The sequence below is a fragment of the Giraffa tippelskirchi genome, chromosome 1 (genome assembly GCF_054371585.1).
Source record: "Giraffa tippelskirchi isolate mGirTip1 chromosome 1, T2T-mGirTip1v1.2.pri, whole genome shotgun sequence".
Classification (NCBI taxonomy): Eukaryota; Metazoa; Chordata; class Mammalia; order Artiodactyla; family Giraffidae; genus Giraffa; species Giraffa tippelskirchi.
In genome coordinates, this window is record NC_137275.1 from 178,818,246 (window position 1) to 178,839,274 (window position 21,029).

General features: G+C 51.2%; 1 protein-coding gene and 1 long non-coding RNA gene across 13 annotated transcripts in view; one reads left to right on the plus strand and one right to left on the minus strand.

Annotated features, from left to right (window-relative positions):
- PAX5 (paired box 5) overlaps window positions 1–12,209 on the minus strand; it is a 180,523-nt gene extending 168,314 nt beyond the window's left edge. For 3 of the 12 annotated variants that reach the window (XM_081510326.1, XM_081510311.1, XM_081510287.1), the window contains exon 1: window positions 12,138–12,209. In XM_081510326.1, the coding sequence (XP_081366452.1) occupies window positions 12,138–12,183 (46 nt within the window). In that variant the 5' untranslated portion in view covers window positions 12,184–12,209. Of the gene's footprint in view, window positions 1–4,806; window positions 5,455–11,952; window positions 12,043–12,137 lie in introns of those variants that run through there. The other 9 variants (XM_081510375.1, XM_081510347.1, XM_081510336.1 and 6 more) reach the window with 5 other exon arrangements.
- An 863-nt stretch (window positions 12,210–13,072) lies between these two features.
- On the plus strand, window positions 13,073–17,037 carry LOC145513585 (uncharacterized). The gene is made up of 2 exons (XR_014059543.1): window positions 13,073–13,136; window positions 13,421–17,037. It is a non-coding gene; the product is annotated as an uncharacterized LOC145513585 (long non-coding RNA).
- Window positions 17,038–21,029: the final 3,992 nt, after the last annotated feature.

Below are 21,029 nucleotides of genomic sequence, written 5' to 3' on the forward strand. Positions count from 1 at the left end.
TTTGGAGTGTTTTGCAATTGACAAGCAGCTTTATGTTGGTTCAGGGAAAATAAAGAAGCCGGAGGAGGCTTCTGAGTCCCAGGTTGTAAAAGGGTTTTGGAATGGACTTTAAGTAAAAAGGGTCTGGGAAAATATCTCCTCCACCCAATAAGCTCCATTCACGTAAAAACATCAAGGTCCATCTGGATGGAGACGGAGATCTAAGTAAATGAAGAGCCAAACCAGTAAACACAGAGTGATCCAGTGTAGCAATATCATGACCTTGTAGCTGTTAATCAGCCACTAACTGACATCATCGAGGACTGTCAAAAGCCAGAAGCCAAGTCCAAGAATCTCCAATGCTGCTGACAGCTTAGAGACCAAGGAAGAGGAAATCTTCTCCTAACCTGGAAGTTTTCAGGGACTGAGCTGTACCAGGGAAGCCAGGGCATCTCCAAGGTCTCTCTCACACACACACACACACCCACACACACAAATATACTCCAACTCTAAAACATAAAATAGCCACCTCATCTCAGCTATTCCCCAGCCCTGAACTACTATCCAGGTTCATGAACAATATCTGAAATAGAGGAGAAAACTACCCATAACATACCCTATTTCCTAAAAACTGCCAAAGCTATTCATTGAATTTTCCCATGAGAGTCCAAATTGAATATTTCCTCAAATTTTCAAACTCATGGGGGGAAAAACTTTTTTTATAGATAACAACAGTACTTAATTCGAATTCTAAGCTGAATTTCTCTCTGATTTTCAAAATGAGCTTTAATCAGTTTAGATTGTTCTAAAACACTCCAGACATGAGAAAAAGGAAAACCATCCTGAACAGAATTTTACAGTTAGGAACACAATTGCATAGTTCACCTAAAACAGAAAGACTACAGCCACCCTTGGTCAAGGGTCTTAAGAAAGCTTTGTTCTGGGGTTGGGAGCACCTAATAAAAAAGGGTTGTATGGATCTTTCAATAACAGGCTGGATTTAAGACGCAAGTAAATTGAAAACTGAGAAGACAAAAAGGAAGCTAAAAGCACCTAGCACACTTTTGAGACAATCTATTAGTCCAGGCACTGGGGCCATCTGCAATGGCTTGTTCCCTATACTACTGGCAATTTAAATTTTCTGCCCAAAACACGGTAGCAATCTTTGGAGGATTTAAATTCCAAAAACAGTCCTGCAGGACATTTGTGATCTTTGGAGACCATTTATATTATGGGGAAAAACCCAAGGGTGAGACACTCTAGGTGATAGCAAGTCCCCACACCCTCTAGTCTTGACCACAAAGGCCAGGCTACCAATGCTCTTGCAGAGTCTGATCCTCGTATCCACAGCTGACACCAGAACCAGGATGACCTGGGGACCCCCTACATCCCTCAACTTCCTGGAAAGGCTCCAAGGGCAAGTGTACAAAGAGCAGAGACTCAATGAGATGAGACAGCAAGGACAGTGTCTGGAAGGGAAGCTCAGGTTAGAAATGAGGAAAGGGAGAAAAAGGGATGGATTGGCTGGAATGGGGCAAAGAGAGGGGGAAAAAGGTGAATGTAGTGTATACAGTGGGAGGCAAGATGAGAGAAGAGAAAAATGGAGGAAACCCAACAAAGAGGTGTTTGGAAGAAAAAGGGACATCTGCAGAGGGGGGACCTTTGTTTTCTGGGACCCCAGCTCCCCCCCTGCACTTCCTCAGAGAAGCCAAGTCCCAGCCTCTACTTCCAACGGACTGGAGTACAGTGAGGGTTCATCACGTGGGAGGTGCTGGGGGGAGACATGGACTCAGCTACACTTTTCAGGACCAAGTAGAATTTTCAGAGAGACACCGACTGACACAGAGACAGATGCAATAAATCAAGGCAAAGACCAGGAAACTGACACGCAGATACAAGAGAAACACAGCCCCGCCCCCACAGGGCACACAGAGCAGGGTTTCGAGGAGGGGAGGGCAGGGGGGAAGGGATGAATACCAGATGCCCTTGGGACTTTTGTGGCTCTGGTCTGGAAGGGGCTGGCCTCCACAGATGCTCCTCAGGCCTTGATAAGAACATGCTACCCACCAGGGTCCCCCCTGTCCACACCCTCAATGACCATGTCTGGGCATAGGGTCTTGGGGAAAGGGTCTGTGCTGACTCAATGGTAGATTGAACTCCAGGATCCACAGGGTCATTGAAATTCCTCCTATTAATATCAGAGAGGATAATTAAGAGGACACACACACACACACACAAAAAGGACACACAAACATACAAACAGTAACACAGGAAAGGGCAGGAATGAAATCTTACTGGACTCTCGAACTGATAGGTGCTGGCACATATGGACAGTAGGGCCATGGATACAGACATAGTTAAATTAAACAGACAGTGCCTTGCACTTATGTGTAGCCATCCAGGTGGCCACTGCCTACTCTCTGGAATCTGAGTCCCTCTCTCTTCCCTTTTGTAAATCCTCAAAAGACTGCCTCCAGCACTGTCCCTGGGAATTTCCTGTCAGTTCTTTTGTCTCTCTGACCTCAGTATCGTTTTCTGTAAAATGGATGTAGCTGAAAGTTTATAAGACAGTTGGGTAGGAGACTGGCTATAAAAGTGCTTTGTAACTGGTAACCATAGCTGAGGGTGGGGACAAGAAAACTCAGAAGCCCACACCCTGGCAGTGTCTGCCCCTCCCCCTATACCAGCTATCCACGGAAGCCACCCCCAGCTTCAGTGGGCGAGAGCGGAAAGGAGTTGGGGTGGTAAGAAACTGACCAGGGCCAGGAAGAAAGACAAGAAGGTGGGACTCCGTCTGAGCCCCTACTTCCCAGGCAACCTCTCAGGATCTACTACGCACCCCTCCACGCAAGCTAAAAAAAAACTGGGGCTCCAAAGTGGAGCCTATATTATGGAAACAAATAGCTTTGGATATCATTATCAAGGGCACTTCCAGAGAAAACAGCTCTGGAAGCTAGGCGGGCTGGGGCCCAGTTGCCACCGTGCTGCAGGGAAAATTGAAAATGGGAGGAGGGAGCATTTCCGAAGGAAGGGGCAGATGAGAGCCTGGAGGAGGAGGGATACAGAGGGGCATTAGCGGTTGGCTAACACACACCTGGAAGAAGCTACTTTCTTCACCCTCATGCACAGCCTTGAGACCACCAGGTCTTGATGCTATCTGCCCAAGTGCCTGGGCACAACCTCTGGGCAGCCAGGCTCTGTGCAGAAGGGGAGAGTGGATTCCCACAGGCAAGGATAGAAGCGTAAGGGCAGCCCTCCCCATTTTGTCCTCAAATCGCTCCTTGACCAAGCTAGGGGCTTGGTCACCTCTCAGAGTATTGACAGAAACGCCTTTGCTTTTCTGGCTCAGTCTGCGAGATCAGAGCTTCCCAGAGCCGGGCTAAGTCTGTACAGGAGACGGCTGCTGGGGGCGCTGAGGTCACCACGGACTGGAAACCGTTTTGGCGTAGGCCCCAAACGGTGAGGAGTCATTTAAGCTGGGATCCCAGCTAGCGGCTTCTCTTCGAAAATCTCCCTACGGCTTTGGTGGATGACCTCGGACTCGGGAAATTGGACACAAAGAGAAACTGACTTGCCCGCAGCCAGTCCCCACAGCCTAGATCAGCATTTCCCTGCTTACCAGGCCATTCGGCCTTGGGGGCAGGAACGGACATCTTCACCCCCGGAAGCTCGCCTTCTCTCCAGCCGGGTGTCGGCTGCCTTTGTTAAATAGAGGACCTAAGGCTAGGTAAGCAGAATCCTGCGCTGTCTGAAGGCTCCCGGCGCGGAAGCAACTTCCTGACCTGCGGCCAGCGGGGGCCGGAGCTGGGCACCCAGCTGGATGCTGCCGAAGCCTGGCGCCTCGCTCCAGGCCAGCTCCGCAGCATCTCTGAAGGAAAATACGATTCGTTCCACTTGGAATTTCCTCGAAATCTCCGAATCTAATCCGGCGTTAACTCACCGCGAGAGGAGCGCTCATCTCATAGGAGGCTGTGCTAATGGGTGAACTGCAGATCCCGACGGGTCAGGCAGCCGGCTGGCCTTGCCTGCGCCCAAAATGACCCTTCCCCGTCTCCTACACACGCGGTGTCTTTCAGAAGAGGAGGGCGCCTGAATGGTGACTAATTGGCTTCTTTTTTGTTTTGTTTTATTTTTTGTTTTTAAGGGGAGAAGCCATCATGAAGCAAGCGTCCTGCACAGAAGGACTTGATAGTGTCTTTAACGGTCTCTGTATGAACTGGAGGCTTCTAAGCAGAAGCTCAGCTCAGGGTCCGCTACTTCGTTGATTTTTCAAATCCCACTCCTCAACTCCAGAATGCCTTTGAAGCTCTGGACCTGGTGTTCTCGCTTAGCTCTCAATCTCTTCCTCCAGACATACAAGCCCAGAGGCACTGCTGGGGCCCCACTTTTCCTCCAAGCCCCAGTCTTGATCAGCCCTATGGGTGAAAAAGGCGCCATCGGGTTTAGGGTACGGGGCGCTGAGACTCAGACTGACCTCTCCCTACAACTTCATGCCCTCCAACTGGCCCGGCCCAAAGCTCTCTCCAGGTCCGAGTCCCGATTCTCCCGGCACACTGCGATGTTTCTGCCAGAGCCCCGGAAAAGATGCAACTGGCTGCGTACACTACCGGTTGCTGGAGGCGGGATTCCTGGTGCCAGGTGCTCCTGGCCCAGTCGACCAGGCGCTTTGCTCCACATCCCCTGCCTGGGAGCCCTGCACTTTGCAAACTTGACAGTGCGGTCACAGAAGTCCTGGGTCCTCCCATCCTTAGTACCTGCCCCGCAGCCTGGAACCACCAACCCCATCCCGGCGGGAGAGTGAGAGAAGCGAGCTCGCCGCCTACTTACTATGCATGGATGCAAACGGGTCGTGCTTACAGTGTATTTCCATCGGGGCGCTCCAGACTGCAGGCCGGCCCACGCTGCCGCCTCCCGGCGCCAAGGGGCTGCCCAGCGAGGCTACGGGAGCCGCGCCGCCAGGCCGGGAACTGTACGAGCTGGGTTCAGAAAACACTGCTGGAGCTTCGGGGCCTCTTAGAGCCGCTCTGCCGGAGATCGCCGAGAGCTGCGCCTAGAGGCGGGAAACGGCGCTAGTGCAGTCCGGCCCGGAGCTGTGCGCCCAACTCCCGGTGGCTTCCCTCCCGGGCTGGCTCAGGCGGCGGCTCCGCACCCGGCCCGGGGTAGCTGAGGCCAAGGCACCCGCAGCTTCGGGGGCATAGTTCAGGGGCCCGCCTCCGGGACGGCCTGGAGCCCCCCTCCCCCGCCCGGCCGCCGGTAGGAGCGGCTCTAAGGAGGCCTGTGGGACACACAGCCCTTGACTTCACTCGGGGGGGCAGCGAGGCCCGCGGGCGGCCAGGCTGGTTCCGCGGCCTCGCTGCCTCTGGAGTCTCTCCTCGATCCCTCTGTCTCCACCGGATCCTTTTTCTCTCTGCTGCTTTGAGTCTCTGGGCTCGGACGTGCCGCTTCAGCTTCTCTCCGCTCGGCTCTCCGATGTCTGGGACGAAGTTGCAAAGAACTTCCTCTCTGGCGGCGCTGGGGTCCGGGCGGGTTCTGAGACGCTTACGCCACTGACGTTGGGGCCAAGACTCGGGAGTCCCCGGGAGCCTGCAGCCTTCATACCCTGGGACCCAACGCTTTCAAAGTTTCCGCGGGCCCCGCTGCTCCCTCATCGCCGGGACCACGAACGGGGACAACAGCGACAGTCTCCTCCTCGTCGGAGTATTTGTCTCGCACCCACCAACTCTTCGAGCTTCCGCCGCTTTCTCTCGGGGTGGGGGTGGGGGGTCTGGTTCGAATGTCTTTCAGTTGCCTCTTCCGGGACGGCCGCCGCGCCTACCCCAGGCGTAAAGCGAGGGACAGAGAAAAGACCGAAAGGTCTCCTAGACCAAAGCCGCCAGGACTGCCGGTGCTGAGATGCAGCCTCTGTCGGCTTTGCCAGCGCTGCTGCCACCACCGCAGCCTTCGGCGCTAGCCCTCCGCCTGCTCGGCGCGTACAGTGCGCCACCGCGCCGCCCCGGAGCCGCTTTCAGGACCCGCTGCGTGTGGACAGCGCCGCCCGGGGCTCAGCCTCCCTCCGGGCGGGGGCGGGGCGGGGGCTAATCTGCCAATCACGCTTCATCAAACCAATCAGAGCAGTGGCAGCCGGCTCTGACCCGAGACACCACCCCATTGGCTGAGCAACCGGCGGGCTCCGCCTGATTAGCCGATACCTGGGCAATGGGAGAGAATGGAGGGCGGGGCCCAGGCGGCGGCGCCACGTTCATTGACAAACGCGCGGGGCGAAGGCCTAGCGGAGTGCGAATTGGGGGAAGGGTACCGGGATCCACACAGCGCCAGGAGAGTCCCGCAGCAGATCCAGCGAGAGCCTGACCTCCCAGCCGCAACACTGGGACCCTAAAATGCCCTGAGGGATTGAGGGCAGCCTAGGCGAGGATAGCGGGTGGGGAGTGTGGATGGGGAAACAGTCTCCAAAAAACACGCGCGCGTGCACACACACACACACACACACACACAACGGATGTTGGAGGAAAACAAGGAGCTCAGTAGAGATCCAACTTTCAGTCTAAGCACCATCAGACTTGCAATGGAAACGTAGCGTGTGCACATATGCTCCATTCTAATCTCAGTTTTCTCGTCTGTAAAATAGGAGAGTTGGCCTACCTAGTTTTTAATGAAGGCTCTCCTTCCAGTGGAAATATTTCATAATTTTATCAAGCTCCAACTAAGCTGACGCTGCTGCCTCTTCGTCCACCCTCCTCCCCTGCTCTAACTGAAGAACTCTCAATTCTGAGCTAAACATAGACAGAGACATAGGGTTGGGGGAACATTTCACAATCCTTTAAAGTTAGCAACCAGGATGCTCCTTTGCAGGGGGTGGGGGTTGTCCATCTGAGGCTTTGGACAAGGTTGTCCAAGCACTGAGCCCCGAGTCACCTCTTTCCAGCCTCAGACAGGAGTTGCCAGATGCTTTGGGGGCTAATGATGCGCCCAGGTGAACACTTCTGTCTGCACGGGCAAGTCTGCCTCCGCAGCAAGACCTGAATGAACCCTGTCCCGTCCAGTGCTAATGAGAGTCTCTGAAGCGGGTGGGTGGGCGAATACGCGTATTCTGTCTGCAAGCGCCATGCGGAGCCGCGCTAAGCGTGTTATTACGCTGTAGCTTTCAGTTGTCCAGAAAACCCAATTTTTCCTCTCCTGAAGAAGTTCTTGTCGCTTTTAAGACAAAAATGGGTGGATTTCTAGCAGACCTTTTTTGGTCCAGAAAGGCAAGGTTTTTGACGAGCAAGAATAAGTTTCTCAGGAGTATGAGGCCCTGGGACCACAGGCAAAGGAACTGGACTTTGAAATGGAAGCATGTGATAGCCATTCTACACCCAGGAGACAACAGTTCTGTGAGTGCCTATGTTTGCTGGCTCCCAGGGCAGGAAGAGTAACTGAAGACTCCCCTTGCCCAACAGCTCGTGGGAGTTGATCCAAGACACACTATTTCACAAGCCGATGATCTTCTAATATTAAACATAAATCCACCAAAACAAGGGCTCTGAGATGTCTGCTCTGGACCTGGACTTGTAAGGAAGACAGAGCACCAGTTGACCCTGGGAGGACTCCCAGGACATTCTTTACTTCAGTTACCCTTCTCTCTACCTCTGTCCAATTTCTCATGCTCAGAACCAGATCAGCCCTCAGAACCACCTTCTGTTCCTGTCCCAGATCCAGCTGCTCCTGAAGGGTAGATAAGTTTCCAGCAGTGACACCGTCCCCAACTCCTCCGGGGCACAGCTGCAGAAAACAGACCCAGGAAATCCTCTGGGGGCCCAGGACGCTGCTGTAGGCACTGGGGTGGGGTGGCATTATCTCTTCTTTGTCTGGAACCCGGCAAGTCCTGATCTTCGACCACATCCTCCTTGCCTAGAAGCTGGAAGATCGAAACTACGCAGAGGAACCAGGATTGAGTTAGGGTTCCCGCGTTCACTCCATTCGGTGGCGCTTGACGGATCAAAAGTGTACTAAGAATTCAACTCGGCAGTTCTGCTCTCGCACCAGAGAGGCGGGAGTATGGGAACGCCCCGTGGGAAGCAGTCAGGGACACCTCCACCTCCAGCTCTGCTGTAGTTCAGGCCTAGAAACTCAGATTCTAAAGTCTTACAGCTAAAAGGGCCATGAGGCTATGTCTTCCCCATTTTATAGATATGAAACCTGAGGCCAAGACAAGAGGCTACTTGTCCAAGGTCACATAGCATGTCCCGGATAGAGGAAAGGCTGTGAACCAGAAACCTCTTTCTCAGAAGAGTTTCTCTAGAGCTACTCTTGGCATGTGGAGAGTTGTTTTGGTTTTTTTTTTTTTTTGGAGGGGGAGGTGGAGAAGGAGGGAACCCAGATAGGATATGTCAATACAAACCGGTTTTCCTTCTGATACCAGTGAGGCTTGGACTGAATCTGCCCCCAAAGCACTGCCAGGGTTGAACAGAACCACATATTAATATATTACTCGAACAGGAATGGGTCAGATTTCCATTTCGCACAGAAGCCTTTCGGGCTTCTGGACGGTGTTGGGCAACCTAATCTGGGCTGCGAAAGCAGCCCCCTTTCCACCTTGTGGTGTGAAGCGGGGAGGGCGTTTCCCTCAGGATAGGAGATTATTCACAGCCGCCTGAGTGGGCCGGCCTTCCCGAACTTCTAACACCATGAGCTGGTCTCCAAGCTGCTGTGCTGAATGCAGTAGGGCATTGCTATATGCAACAGCCTTGTGGTTTCCTTCCCCAGGCACAACTTAGGGCCGGGCCCTATACTAAGCAAAGGAGGCAGGAGATGGGGAAAGGAAAACTTCTAGAAAGAAATTTAATTTGTGTAAATCGAATTGCCTTTGAAAGTTTTGCTACTGAAAGAAAGCCCATTCAGAAAAATGTTTGAGAAGCCACCTTCAGAGGAACATCCACCTCGGTCTCCATACACAAACCTGACTATACCTGGAACACTCTCCCTCCCCGCCTCCCTTTTGCCTTCTCCTGGACCTCCCCCTCCCGCACCCAGCTGTGCCTGCAGGTTGGGGCTGCTATAGCACTCACTGGGCCTAAGATTGACTTCTGCAGCCCAAGTCTAGCCCATCTCCCTGTTCCTGCTTGGGGTAAAGCAAGGCCTATGGGGCTCAGATTGGTTGCTCAATTCCAGAAAGCCAGAGATGCCTGAGTGATGCTATCCTAACTTGATGGGTCCCTTCTAATCCTCATTTTAAAAGCATCAAAAAGAGAAATCAACTGACCCTAAGTTACACAGCAAGTCGGGTCAGAGCCATTTCCTGCATGATTCCTTCCTCCTGGATCAGAAGTCTACTCGGCCTGGCCCAAGTCTGTTTGTAAGAATGGTTGAAGTGGGAGAAAAAGGGGAGAATTTGATCATATTTTTCAAGAACTGTGTAAAGTGTCTTTGTCAAATTTTGTTATCATTACCACCACACTTCAAAGGCCAAGAACTCTGGGACTACCTTTATTTATGCCAAAGGTGCTTCCTACTTTTCCTAGGGCTCAGCTTCCTCATGTGTCTGAAAAGAATCTCTGAGATGAGACCTTTCAAGGTTCTGAAAGATGAAGATCCATCGGTAGAGGGTATTATTCCACCAGGCTCATTCCAGAGCTAGGGGAATTGATGCCAAGGTCCACGAATGCAGTGTTCAGCCTACCCTGCTCTCCTTGGCCTTGGAACTCCTTAACCCCCACCTCAGCTAACTTGCCTAATTGTCATTTTTCTCCAAGGGGGGGATGGGGGGGCACATGGGGCTCTATTGCCTTTTCAAGCAAGAATAAAAGGTTTAAGGGCAGAAGAATTACCTTCCAGTCCTACGCCTTCCATACTTCCTTCTGTGTCATCTCAAATAAGTCCCTGCCCCTTTCTGGACCTCAGTTTTCCCTTTTTGGTATCACAAGGAAGAGGCTAGACAAGAATATGCCTAAGTGGCTCCTTGTTCAGGTAGGATCTCACCCAACCTTGGACTTAAGCTAGAAGACTAGATATGCCTTCCCCATCATGCAGATGAGGAAAGTGAGGTTGAGTGAGGGTATGCAATACAGTTCTGAAGGACCTAAAGGGCCATCAAGCGACCCATAAAAAGCCTTGAAGTTGGGAGGAGGAGACACCCAAGCAAAAATCCCCAAACTAGACCTGGACGCCCCCAGCCTATGCAGTTTCTCAGCTCTCTTTTATTCCCCAGCGGCGCTGCGGGCTGGAGCAGACAGGCGCAAGTGTAGTGTTACCTGAGATATCCTTTCCCAGGCAGGGCCCTCATCCAGAGGAAAGGTGAAGAAGGGCGTGGCTCTCCAGATCTTTAAACTGGCCCGGCCTGAGGTCCCCAGCCCCACCCAGGCCTGTCTTGAAGAGGAAGGAAATGCTTTATTGATTAAACGATTATTCAGGCGATTGAACTAATCAAAGAGCCCATCGACCGCCGTGAATTACAGTCTTTGTAGACAGCTTGTCTAGAGAGGCAGCCAGGCCAGCCACTCAGACCCTCTCGAGCACCCTCTCAGGCTTCTGACCCACTCCCAACACATGCACACCCCCTAGTCTCCAGTGCAGATGCTTCTGGAGTCTCAGCTACTAAGGGAGTAGTGGGGAGAGTGGGGGTGAAGCAGAGGGGGTTTCCAGGTTCCCTTTCCTGTGCCGTCACCCTGGGGAACCTTCTTCAATTCCCTGCCGCTTAGATTTCTGCCCTCACTTCTCTTCAGTCATGATTTTGGAAACACATATATGCCTAGGGAATTGTCCTGGGTTTCGAGATACAAGTTCACCCCCCACCTCTCTCCTTTTTGACCCATACTTAGGGAAGGTGGAGGTAGGAACTCACAGAACCACAGGGATATGGGGAATGGAGTTCTGTCAGGGCCAGAAATGTGTTTGGATGGGGATTTAGCACTTTGGGCCTAATGAGTGAAAGAGGCACCCATACCTGGCTTTTACCTCAGAGCAGACAGAAGCTTCCTGCAGCCTGCCACCTCCTCTCCAACATAAACACCCACTGCTACCCACTGCCTGGAACTGTGGGAGGCACACCAGGCTCTGTGCCAGAAAGGCCTGCCTGTGCGTATACAGGTTCAGGGCTGGATGCCCCAGTTAGACACACAGGTCCACCTACTTTCACTCTCTTCCTCGCACCCACAAGATAAAACTTGAGCATGTGTGCGCGCGCACACACACACACACACACACACCCCAGTGTCAGAGGCTTACCTAGGTAAGAGTTAAGGCAGGCTGGGGATCTCTAGAAAAGTCACAACTAGCTTATAGGTAGGCTGCCTCCTCTCACCTGCCAGGGTTGTGCCTGCAACAGAAGACCCTTTTGTATAAATGGTAGGCTCAATAGTGCCTACAGAGTGAAGCAGTGTACACCACACACTGAAGGGCTGCCCACCTCTACTCCTGCTCTCTCAACAGAACGGAACCTGAGCCTGACTGATGGCAGGCTTAGTACAACAGACTCCTACAGATCCCAGACCTATCTTTGTGTCTAGAGGTAGGCACTTTTGTATACACTGGTATATGCCCAGTGAACAGCGGTTGACATCCAGAAATGGAGGGGTCAGTGTAACCATCTTATTCTCACTTCCAGAATCACTTGAATTGTGACAGGTAAACACAGACCCTTAAAGGAGTAGATGTACAGACACTCATCAAAATTTTACACATATATAGCCACGCATAGACATACATTTTGGATACTCAAAAGAACCGTACCCAGGAACAGCAATTCATAAACAAATACTAACAGATTCATGAATATAAATACACACACACATGCACATATATTCTTCAACACACACACTTCCTCTACATACATATATATATGTACATATACATATATATATAAAGGGACACACAAATTGTCATTGTCACTCATGCACACTCTGAGTCCCTATGTAAACACACAGACCCAAACTTTTCAGACCCCCCAGATAAACATCCACATGAAAATTCAGAAATAGAGAAAAACACAGGCAAACTCACAAACACTTGAACTGACGCAGAAGTGTGTGAACAGATTGTTGAAGAGAAACGTGCCGGAGACAGACGCGCAGTCAAAATCCTTGCGAAAATGAGGCTCACCCTCCCCCAGGGCCGAAGTGTTTGAGGACCAGCGCCCCGCTGGGTCTCTTGAGTTAGCAAGGCTAGAGCGCGTATCGCGGTCCTACCTGTCCTGCCGGTCCGAGGAGTCGGGTAATTTTTCTCTAAATCCATTTTGATTTTTCAGAACTTGATGTAATGGACAGGGAAAAAAGTTTCCACTTTTTTGTGCTTTTTTTTTTTTTTTTTTTTGGTGTCAGGGGCCGCTCACAGGTCGGAATAATTCAAGCCTTCCGCTCCCCCGCCGAGCTGGGGTAGCTGATCACTGAGCTGAAACTAAACGTTTTAGGTGGAAAAAAAAGCGTCCGACGGCACCGTGAAATGATTAAGGAACTAAAGAGCTTCTCGCCATGTGAGATCATGTCCTGTTCTCGCCAACATCACAAGATGTCCCCAGACACGCCGCGCCCCCAGCGTGCCGCCCCGCACTGCAGGCCTCGAACTGGGAAAGGGTGTCCGCGCTCTGCGGCCCTGCCTACTCAGCTGGCCAGACGGGGAGGGCCGGGTCGGGCCGGGTCGGGCCGGAGCAGTGCAGGAGGCCGGGAGAACAGCAGTACCGCCGCCGCGCCGCCCTGGACTTTTATAGGGGGTTGGTGGGGGAGGGAAGGAAGGCTTCAACAGAGCCGGGCGCTAGCCTGCACTCTAACGGTAAGGGGCCGACCATAGGCGAGCCGGGAGACCTGGCCTCGCGGCGGCAAATTCTACAAATCTCTGAGTCTGGGTGTCGTGGCCCTCTGTTCGGTGCGCGAGGCCGGTGACCCCTTTCGGTGCAAACCCTGCCACGTAAGAGGGTTCAGGCCACGTTTTTGTTTTTTAAGAAATTAGCCACTCTCCCAAGCAGGTGCAATTTGGAAGGGCTTTAGAGGCAAGCAGTGTTGCCAGGAATAGAGAGGCCTTCCAGTTTCCTCAGAGTCACCCCTAGGGCGGCGCCCGCCCCCCAGAGTTCTCAGCCACTCCACCCCCACCCAATCTGCAGCTGTAATACTATTGCTGAGTCTAGGGCAGAGCCAGAACCCCCAAAACACCCCAGTACACACCCTGTCCCATCCTGGACGGGAGCACAGACGGTAAGCTGTGAAATGTTGGAGATAAAATCCGGGCCTCCTCTTGGGAGAACCGGCGCTGAGCAGAACCAACTCAGGAGGTCCTGAGGGTCGCCGGGAGTTCCGGACACCTTATCCTGGCCCATAAGTGGAATCCCCTTGCCCTCCAGCCCCGAGCCGTGGCGGTGTCCCGGAGCCCCAAGACTTGATTTCAGAAGGGACATCAGCCCGAGAGAGACCGGGCAGAGGTTTGGCATGTTCAGCCCGCTCTCTTCGGCCCGGGCTCAAGACTTCCCTCCCCTTTCTAGTCCCAGGTCCCGAGTCCAGCTGCTTGGCTTGGCCACTGGAAGCCCGTGGGGCCCCGCTGCGGGGTGGTCGCCGGGGCAAGATTCTCTGCGGGCGGGGGAGAGATCCGCAGGAGGACTCTTGGCCCACCGGACAATGCAGTTCCCAAAAGTGAGTCGTCCTCAGGGAGAGTGTTGTTTGTTTTTTGGAGGGGATGGTCACGAGGATGGGGCGCAACCTAGGGGGAAGAGCCCAGAGCTCGAGAAAAAGGGGGCGGGGGGCGCGGGAACCGGACATCACTTATCCACTGAGCCGATTTCGCCACAATCGGAAACGTGGCTGTGGATTCCCCGGCGGCCCCCTCCCCCACCCCCATCCCCCCAAGTAGTCTGCGCAGTCCCCCTGCGCCGCCTCTTCCTGCAGCCTACGGGTCCGGGTCCCTGCCCCGGAGACTAGATTTTTGGGCACTTCCGAGCGCTGGACTCTCCCTCGGCAACCGGGCCCAACCTCTGCTTCCCGCCCTCCCGCCTAGCCCGCGCGGGGAGGCTGAGCCGGGGAGGAGCGGCCTTCAGCGCCTAGAGATCTAAAGCCCTCCCGGAATTGACATCTCACCCTGGGCTGGGCACAGGAGTTGTTTGGGTTGTTGTTTTTTTTCTATTTATAAGGTTTGTTTTGGTTTTGTTTGTTTTCTTTTCATTGTCTGAGAGTCTTTTGTTGCTGGTGTTTTGCGTGTTGGTTTTTCGTGGATTTCATTTTAGCGGGTTTTGCTCTGTTAATCTTGGTCTTTGGGGTGGATTTTGTTTTCTGTCCTGTGTTTTGATTTTTGTGTGCGTATTGTACTTTGTCCTTGTAGGCTGTCATTTTGTGTGTCGTTTGAAAGGCTTTTCGTTCTGCGCGGTGTTTTGATTTTTTTTTGATTTTGTACTAGTTGGTGTCGTTTGTGTTTCCTGCGTTAGGTGAATTTCGTGTTTGTATGTGTTTCGTTTTCTTCGATTTTGATTTTGTTTCTATGTGCAGTGCGTTTAATGAAGATTTTGGCTTATGTTTTCGTGTGTTGGCTTCAGTTTTTGTGTTCGTGGGATGCTTTGTTGAGTGTTGCGTGTGTGTTTAGCTTTGTGTGTATGGGGTTGGATTAGGCAGGGGACACTGGTCACTACTTCATTCCTGTCCTCATCCAGGAAGGGCAGAGGATTAGGCCAAGCACCAAGAGCCTTGGATTTGTGGTGCTCGGAATACCTGACCCCGGCACCACCGCGTTGTACTCTGAGCGCTCCAGACCAACGCGAAATAAATGTGCGTTCCCGAGGGGGCGCCCGCCCTCACTCGTAACCCCGCCAGTCGTGTGGCACCAGTGCCCAGAATAATTCACAGGACCCACACACACACACTTGGGGTACCCAGGCCCAATCGCCATCCTTTTGCCCACCCTGTCCGTTGTGGGTCGACCTCCCCTTGTGCCTGGCCAGCCTGCTTCGGACCTCCCGGACTCTTGCGGCGTTGGACCGAAGGCCACTCCCTGCCGCGGAGAAGGTGGCGAATCTCTTCGGGGGACCCGGAATCGACGCTGCGGCCCTAGAGATACTGGACAAGGGGCTACGGACGCTCCGAGTCTAGGCGCACATCGGCATCTGGGCCCCCGAAAAACCCCCGATTTCACTTGCCCGTAGCCCTAGAACCTTAGAAACCCAACTCCGCTCAGCTTTCGGTTTGGAGGGCTTGCCCCAGTTCACCATCGACACACAAATCCACACTCAAACATACTCATACTCAGCTAGAGAGCGAGCGAGCCCACGCCTCTGTAGCAGCGCCCTGCGTGGCTGAATCAGCGCTGGCAGCATCTCAAGGGGAAGCCAAACTGTAGTGACCGGAAATGTCCCAAGGACAGAATAAGGGTGGTTTTTGTTTTTGTTTTTGTTTTCTTTCTTTCTTTCCACGTCGCCGGAACTTTTTCAACCTCGATACACCTGGATTTGTTTAATGCTACACCGAGGAGAAAAGAGAGGTAAATTTAGAGAGGCAGAGAGATCAATCTACTGGCTAAACCGACGAGGAAGTGCGGGGAGAATCTATAGAGAAAGAAATCTGGAGAGGAAGAGACAAGACTGCGGAAAGGTAGATTTCCAACCCAGGAAAGGGGTTGGTGCGCAGAGTCCTCCAAGGCCCCCCGCGCGCACTGGCATTCTGTGAGAGGGAGAAAGCAGAAACCGAGAACAGAGAGTGACAGGAAAAGAGTCGCAGAAGAGGTTGGCCTAGGCACACAGCGAGCTTGCCTCCAGCTAAGATGCTGCATCCCGGGGACGGGGAGGCCGACGTCGGGAGGCGAGGAGCCTAGGCTCTGCTCTGCGGCCAAAAAACACCTGAAGACTCCAGGGTTTGTGGAGCCAAGACTGAGGCTCGATTTCGGCCCAGCGCCACCCCGACACCCGCAGCCCGGAATCCAGGAAAGGTTGGCCCACCGCGGTCTGCCGATGGGCCTCTCTCTGCGCGAGTCCTGGGAGCAGCCGCTGGGAACGACTCCGGCCCTGTGGCTCTGGGCTGGAGCCTACCCTGAGGGCGGGTGGGAATCGACACCCAGCCCAAAAGCTAGGAAGAGGCCCCGCCCTAAAGCTGGGGGCCCAGTTCTGGGAGCGGCTGAGGCCACTGCGAAACTCGGCGGATTCGGGGTCCGTGCAGCGCGCACGTGGCACCGCACCTTTCGCAGGAGGCGCCGCTGATGCCCAGCCCCGCCCCGCTGCGTTTGCTGGGTCTGGATGGTGTCAGGATTGAGAGTGGACGCTAAGTCCCGACGAGTAGGTTCCGTAAGGCCTAAGCTTGGGGCTTGCCTAGGGGCGGCGCCCGGGTGAATGGGGGCGCCTCTTCACTGGCAACTAACTCCCCGGCCCCAGAGCGCAAAAAACGCGCAGCGCAGGCCAGCCGCTGACGCTGGTTTTCCAGCGGTGACCGCGGTGCAAAAGGGCTGAAGAATAGTTTGGGTTGAAGCACCCATTTCTACTGGCATTGGGGTACTCTGCACAAAAAGGGCTTCGAACTCTGGCTGCTGGTTCTCTGGGACACCATGTGCTAGCTGCTCGCCACCCAGAAACACAGGCGTAGTGCTAGAAAATCCGATTGGGGCTGTCTTTAGGGAATCTGAGGCTCATGGTGGGTTATTGCTATTCTTGCTTTACTTTACTGTCTTTCTTTCTTTAATTAGAAGTGTTATTGAGAGAAGCCTCAAACAGCGCAGACTCGGGTCGTTTGAAGGGGTTCATTTCATCTGAAATCGAGTCAGTTCAGTTCCACGACTGGTTTCCAGTGCACAGGTACACATGGCAGACGTCAAGTGAATGCTGTATACAGGGACGCGATTTGAGGGCAACTCTTGGAGAATTCTGAGATAAAATTCACTATCCTGTGATTACATTCACAATTATATGAATATGGAAAACAGGGAGTCAGTTGCATTTAAATTTTGCCAACACGTCCCAGCAACCCATTAGTATTACCTAAGAACCCAAAACGGAGCACTGAAAAGATTTATTGGCACTCTGATTATTTAAGATTGAAAAAGTGTAAATCAGTTTATTTCTTCCTATATATCCTTTTAAATTTAACAATATCATGATTTGTAAGTAATAAAATCATATTTTGCCAAAGAAAATTTATATGCAGGATGTTTTACTTCTACCAATATTTATACAATGAACTGTTAGCTTTCCCCACCCCCTTTTTCTTCTGCTATTTCTCCGTGTAATGTAATGTGAGCTTTAAATATTCATGCGCCAACGGACTTGCATTTATTTAATATGTTTTAAACTAATAACAGTTTAATGTGATATAATTTGATTCCATGAAGTACAGGAACATAAAGGAGCCTACTTCACAAGCGATTTTGAGTGCGTGCACGGGTTAAACGATTCTTACAGTTTTTGGACACAGATCAGAATGTTACATGGAGGTGAAGAGCCCCTGTAAGTAGGCCCTTTAATGTTCTCACTTGCTTCATTCTCCATTTTTCTGTAATAACTTCAGAGCTGTGACAGAGGATCACAGCAAGAGTGGGGTGTTTTCCCTGGAGCCTGTAGGGTGACCTTGCAAATTGCCAAGTGAGTACTTCAGTCTTGTGGCAGGTTTTGGACTGATTTTTATTATTTCTTTTGAGGGGATGTTGTATGGAGAGGAAAGCGAACGGCAGGATGGAAAGTCTGGATTTGAGAGCATGCCTGAAATAAAACTGTGTGCTCTAGAATTCTTTCAGATTTTCTGCTGATTACCTGTTTTCAACAAATTGACCAGTTATTTGCTGGCAGCTTCCTCCAGGACTCAACCCAGAATAAGATGAGGGAAAGGAGCTAGGCTTATGTTCAAGGGGCCTTTGAAGTGAGCAGGATAGCCAGTCCAGTGTCTAGCAACCTGAAGAGACACTTCCCAAAAGTGCTTATATTCTCTTTTACTTTGTATTCGAGGTAGGAGCCAAACCTTCAAATACTGAATGCCAGTAGACTAAAAAATTGTCAGCAGTAAGAAAAAGTAAAGATGTCCCCTAATTTATTTTCAGGCAGATGAAAGTCATTTGGCATATCAAGTTGGTATGAGGAGCTCATGAACATAGAATAGAATGAGAAAGTTGTTTTCCCCCTTAATCATGAAAATATTTCTAATAGCAAATCATGATGCTGTATTCTTCTGTATTCACAAAAGTGTCTACACATCACGCAAGAAAACTAACAAACCACTGTTAGCAGTGAAGAATCCAAAGTGGAGCGTTGAAAAGATTGGAGGTCTAGGACAAACTATTCACATGAAAAGAATCATACTAAATTATTCATACTAAAATGCTGCTAAAATTTCAATAAAGCAATTTTTAGGACAAGTGTTGGTAATTTTCTGGCTACATCTGTATAAATTCTCCCAGAAAAAAATTAAAGAATATATATCCAGATTTTGTAATAACAGCATATGTTTATATATATTATAGTTATAATATATATAATATATGGGGGACTTCTTTTGTGCATAGGCAGACAGAGAGCTCAAAGTTGGTCTCCTTGTTAGGTACAAATTCTGAAAAATAAGGTATGAGATAGAACCAGCTTGGTGAACTGAAAGGGGGGCAATTTTTTTCCTAGTTTGGTATTGCAGTTGGTGTCTCATGTCTCATGCAATTTGCACGTAGACTCCTGTACCCCATGAAGTGACAAAAGAGAATTAGGCAGGGATGGAAACCTGCCGGTGTCAGCAGGCGGTGCCTCAAAGCACTCCTTTGGACACACGTTCCTGGTGGTGGGGAGTTTGCTGCCTCTAAACCAAGCCTGACCTTTTGTCTTTTGACCTCTGATGCATGAAATTAGGTGGCAAAAGAAAATGTGAAGAAAAGGATACAAAAACATGGAAAAACAGCCCTCTTTGACAATAGTCATTGTATTAGATCATAGAGGAGCTGTCCCGCTCAGCCCAAAGTGCTTATTTGTAAGGCTTCGGGTCTTCCTGGCCACTGGTGTTCCTGTTCTCCTTTGTGGGAGATCTGCATTTGTTAGGGGAGGGATTAAGCACTCTTTTTAATTAAGCTTGGAGCTGGGTTTTGTCCCAGGTCCAAAGCCCGGCTAGCAAGTGCTTGGTTCCTCCATTTCCCCTGAGGCCCTCAGTGCAGGCCCAGTGCCCAGGCTGTACCAGCCAGGACAGCTTTTGGAAACCCAGAGGAAAGCTCTGTCCCTCAAGCCCTTTTGGCCACCCAAAAGGAGCTGTTTCCAACTAGCACAGTGGTTGCGGGGGGCAGGGGGGGAGTTGAGGGGTAGCAGCGTGCTTCCAGGTCCGGAAGGGCCACACACTCCAAGTGGATAGCCCTCCACTCTCTCTCCTAACGCATTTGGAGGAATTTGATGCCTAAGGTCCTGGGGTGCTCTGTCCCTTCAATCTTAGGGGCCAATACAGTGCCCTCTACTGTCAGGAGTGCCAGAAAGGAGGGTTAGAACTGTACAGAGGTGCCTTCAGGGAGTCTCCAGGCAGTGACCCCTGGAAGCGGTGCCCAACCCTGTGTCAAGAGCCCCAGCACGATGTCACTTGAGCCCCAGATCCTGTCCAGAGAGGAGACAGACCTCTACTTAGACCATAAAAGTGTGTGGATGGATATTACCAAAGGAGACTGTGGGAAAACCCAGCAGGGTGGTCAAGTCAGACTCTGGAAAGGGGGAGGCCAGAGGAGACCCCGCTGGGGGCGTGACCTCGATGAGTGTTGAAGGGTGAGTAGGACTTTGCTAGATACATATAGTCCCCTACATACAGACAGACCTTCAAGTTGTACAAATGTACCCAGCTGTGCTACTGTCCTATTGTACTTTTCAAGGTACTATACTGTAAGATTAAAAATGTTTTCTTTATTATTTGTTTGTTTACTGTACATTATTTGTGTGAAAAGTATTATCAACCTGTTACAGTACAGTCCTTTATAACTGATTGTATATCAGATAGTTGGGGACTTAGGCTAACTTTGTTGGCCTTACAAACAAACTGGACTTACGAAAGAGCTCTCAGAATGGAACTCATTCATATGTAGGAGACATACTGTAATGACACAGGGAGCATAATTAATGTCCCCATTTTGCAGGTGAGACTGCTGGAGAGCAACATATTGTGCTGGCCAGTAAGTTCCTTTGGGGTTTTCCAAACTCTGTAACGGAAAAACCTGAACAAACTTTTTTGCCAATCCAGTATATATGTCAAATACTGTGAGAAGAGCTGGTTTTCCTGGTGGTTCAGTGGTAAAGAATCCACCTGCCAATTCAGGGAATCCGGGTTTGGTTTGGAAAAGGAGGTTCGCAAAGAGTCGGACACGACTTAGCGATGAAACAACGATGGAAACAACATGAGAAGAGTTGACTAAGGGCTCAGGGGTGATAGGAATGATAAATGATTCTGAAGGGAGGAATTCACAGTGAAGTTTGGGGAGTGGGGCAAAGAGGCTGAGTAAGGTGGGCAAGCCTCTGCCACACCTCCCTTGAGACGGTCAGATTCTCTCCTTTCCATATGGAGTGGACCTAAGGGTCAAAGGAAGAGATAGGAGAAAGGTTCTAGGACCAAGAAGAGAAACACAGGAAAGCCTAATTTCTATCAGTTTTCCATGTTTTGCCCTGGGAAAATCTACAGCATTCATTAAAAAACAAAAAACAGCCTGGAAAAAGAAAATAAAAAACAAACAAACAAAATCCCACATCAGCCTGGCATGTTCCTCATGCACCTTAGGAAATGAAGCTCCAGCTGGTGGTTACCACTCACTGCTCAGGCCACACAGCCCTGATCGCTCTCCTGTCTGTTTCCCTGTGTGTCTGAGATGGAATGCTGTGTCCAGTTCTCACAGTCAGGGCTCTACCTGTGGGACCCCAGCTCTTCTGGCAGTAAGTCACTCAGTTCCCTGATGACAGTAGCTTCTAAACTTCAGTGTGAAAGGAGTCATGTGCAGATCTTTGGGCCCCAAGTCCAGAGAGCCTGATTTAGTGGTATGGGACTGAGCTTCAGACTGACTCAGGAAACAGAGTCCCCAAGGGGAGCAATCTTAAGATTTTCAGGTGGCACCCATGGGAACATCTGAATTTCCTTCTGATCTCTGCAAGACTCTCTTTCTTGCTGAGCCCTTCTGGTTAAGCATAGGTCACTGCT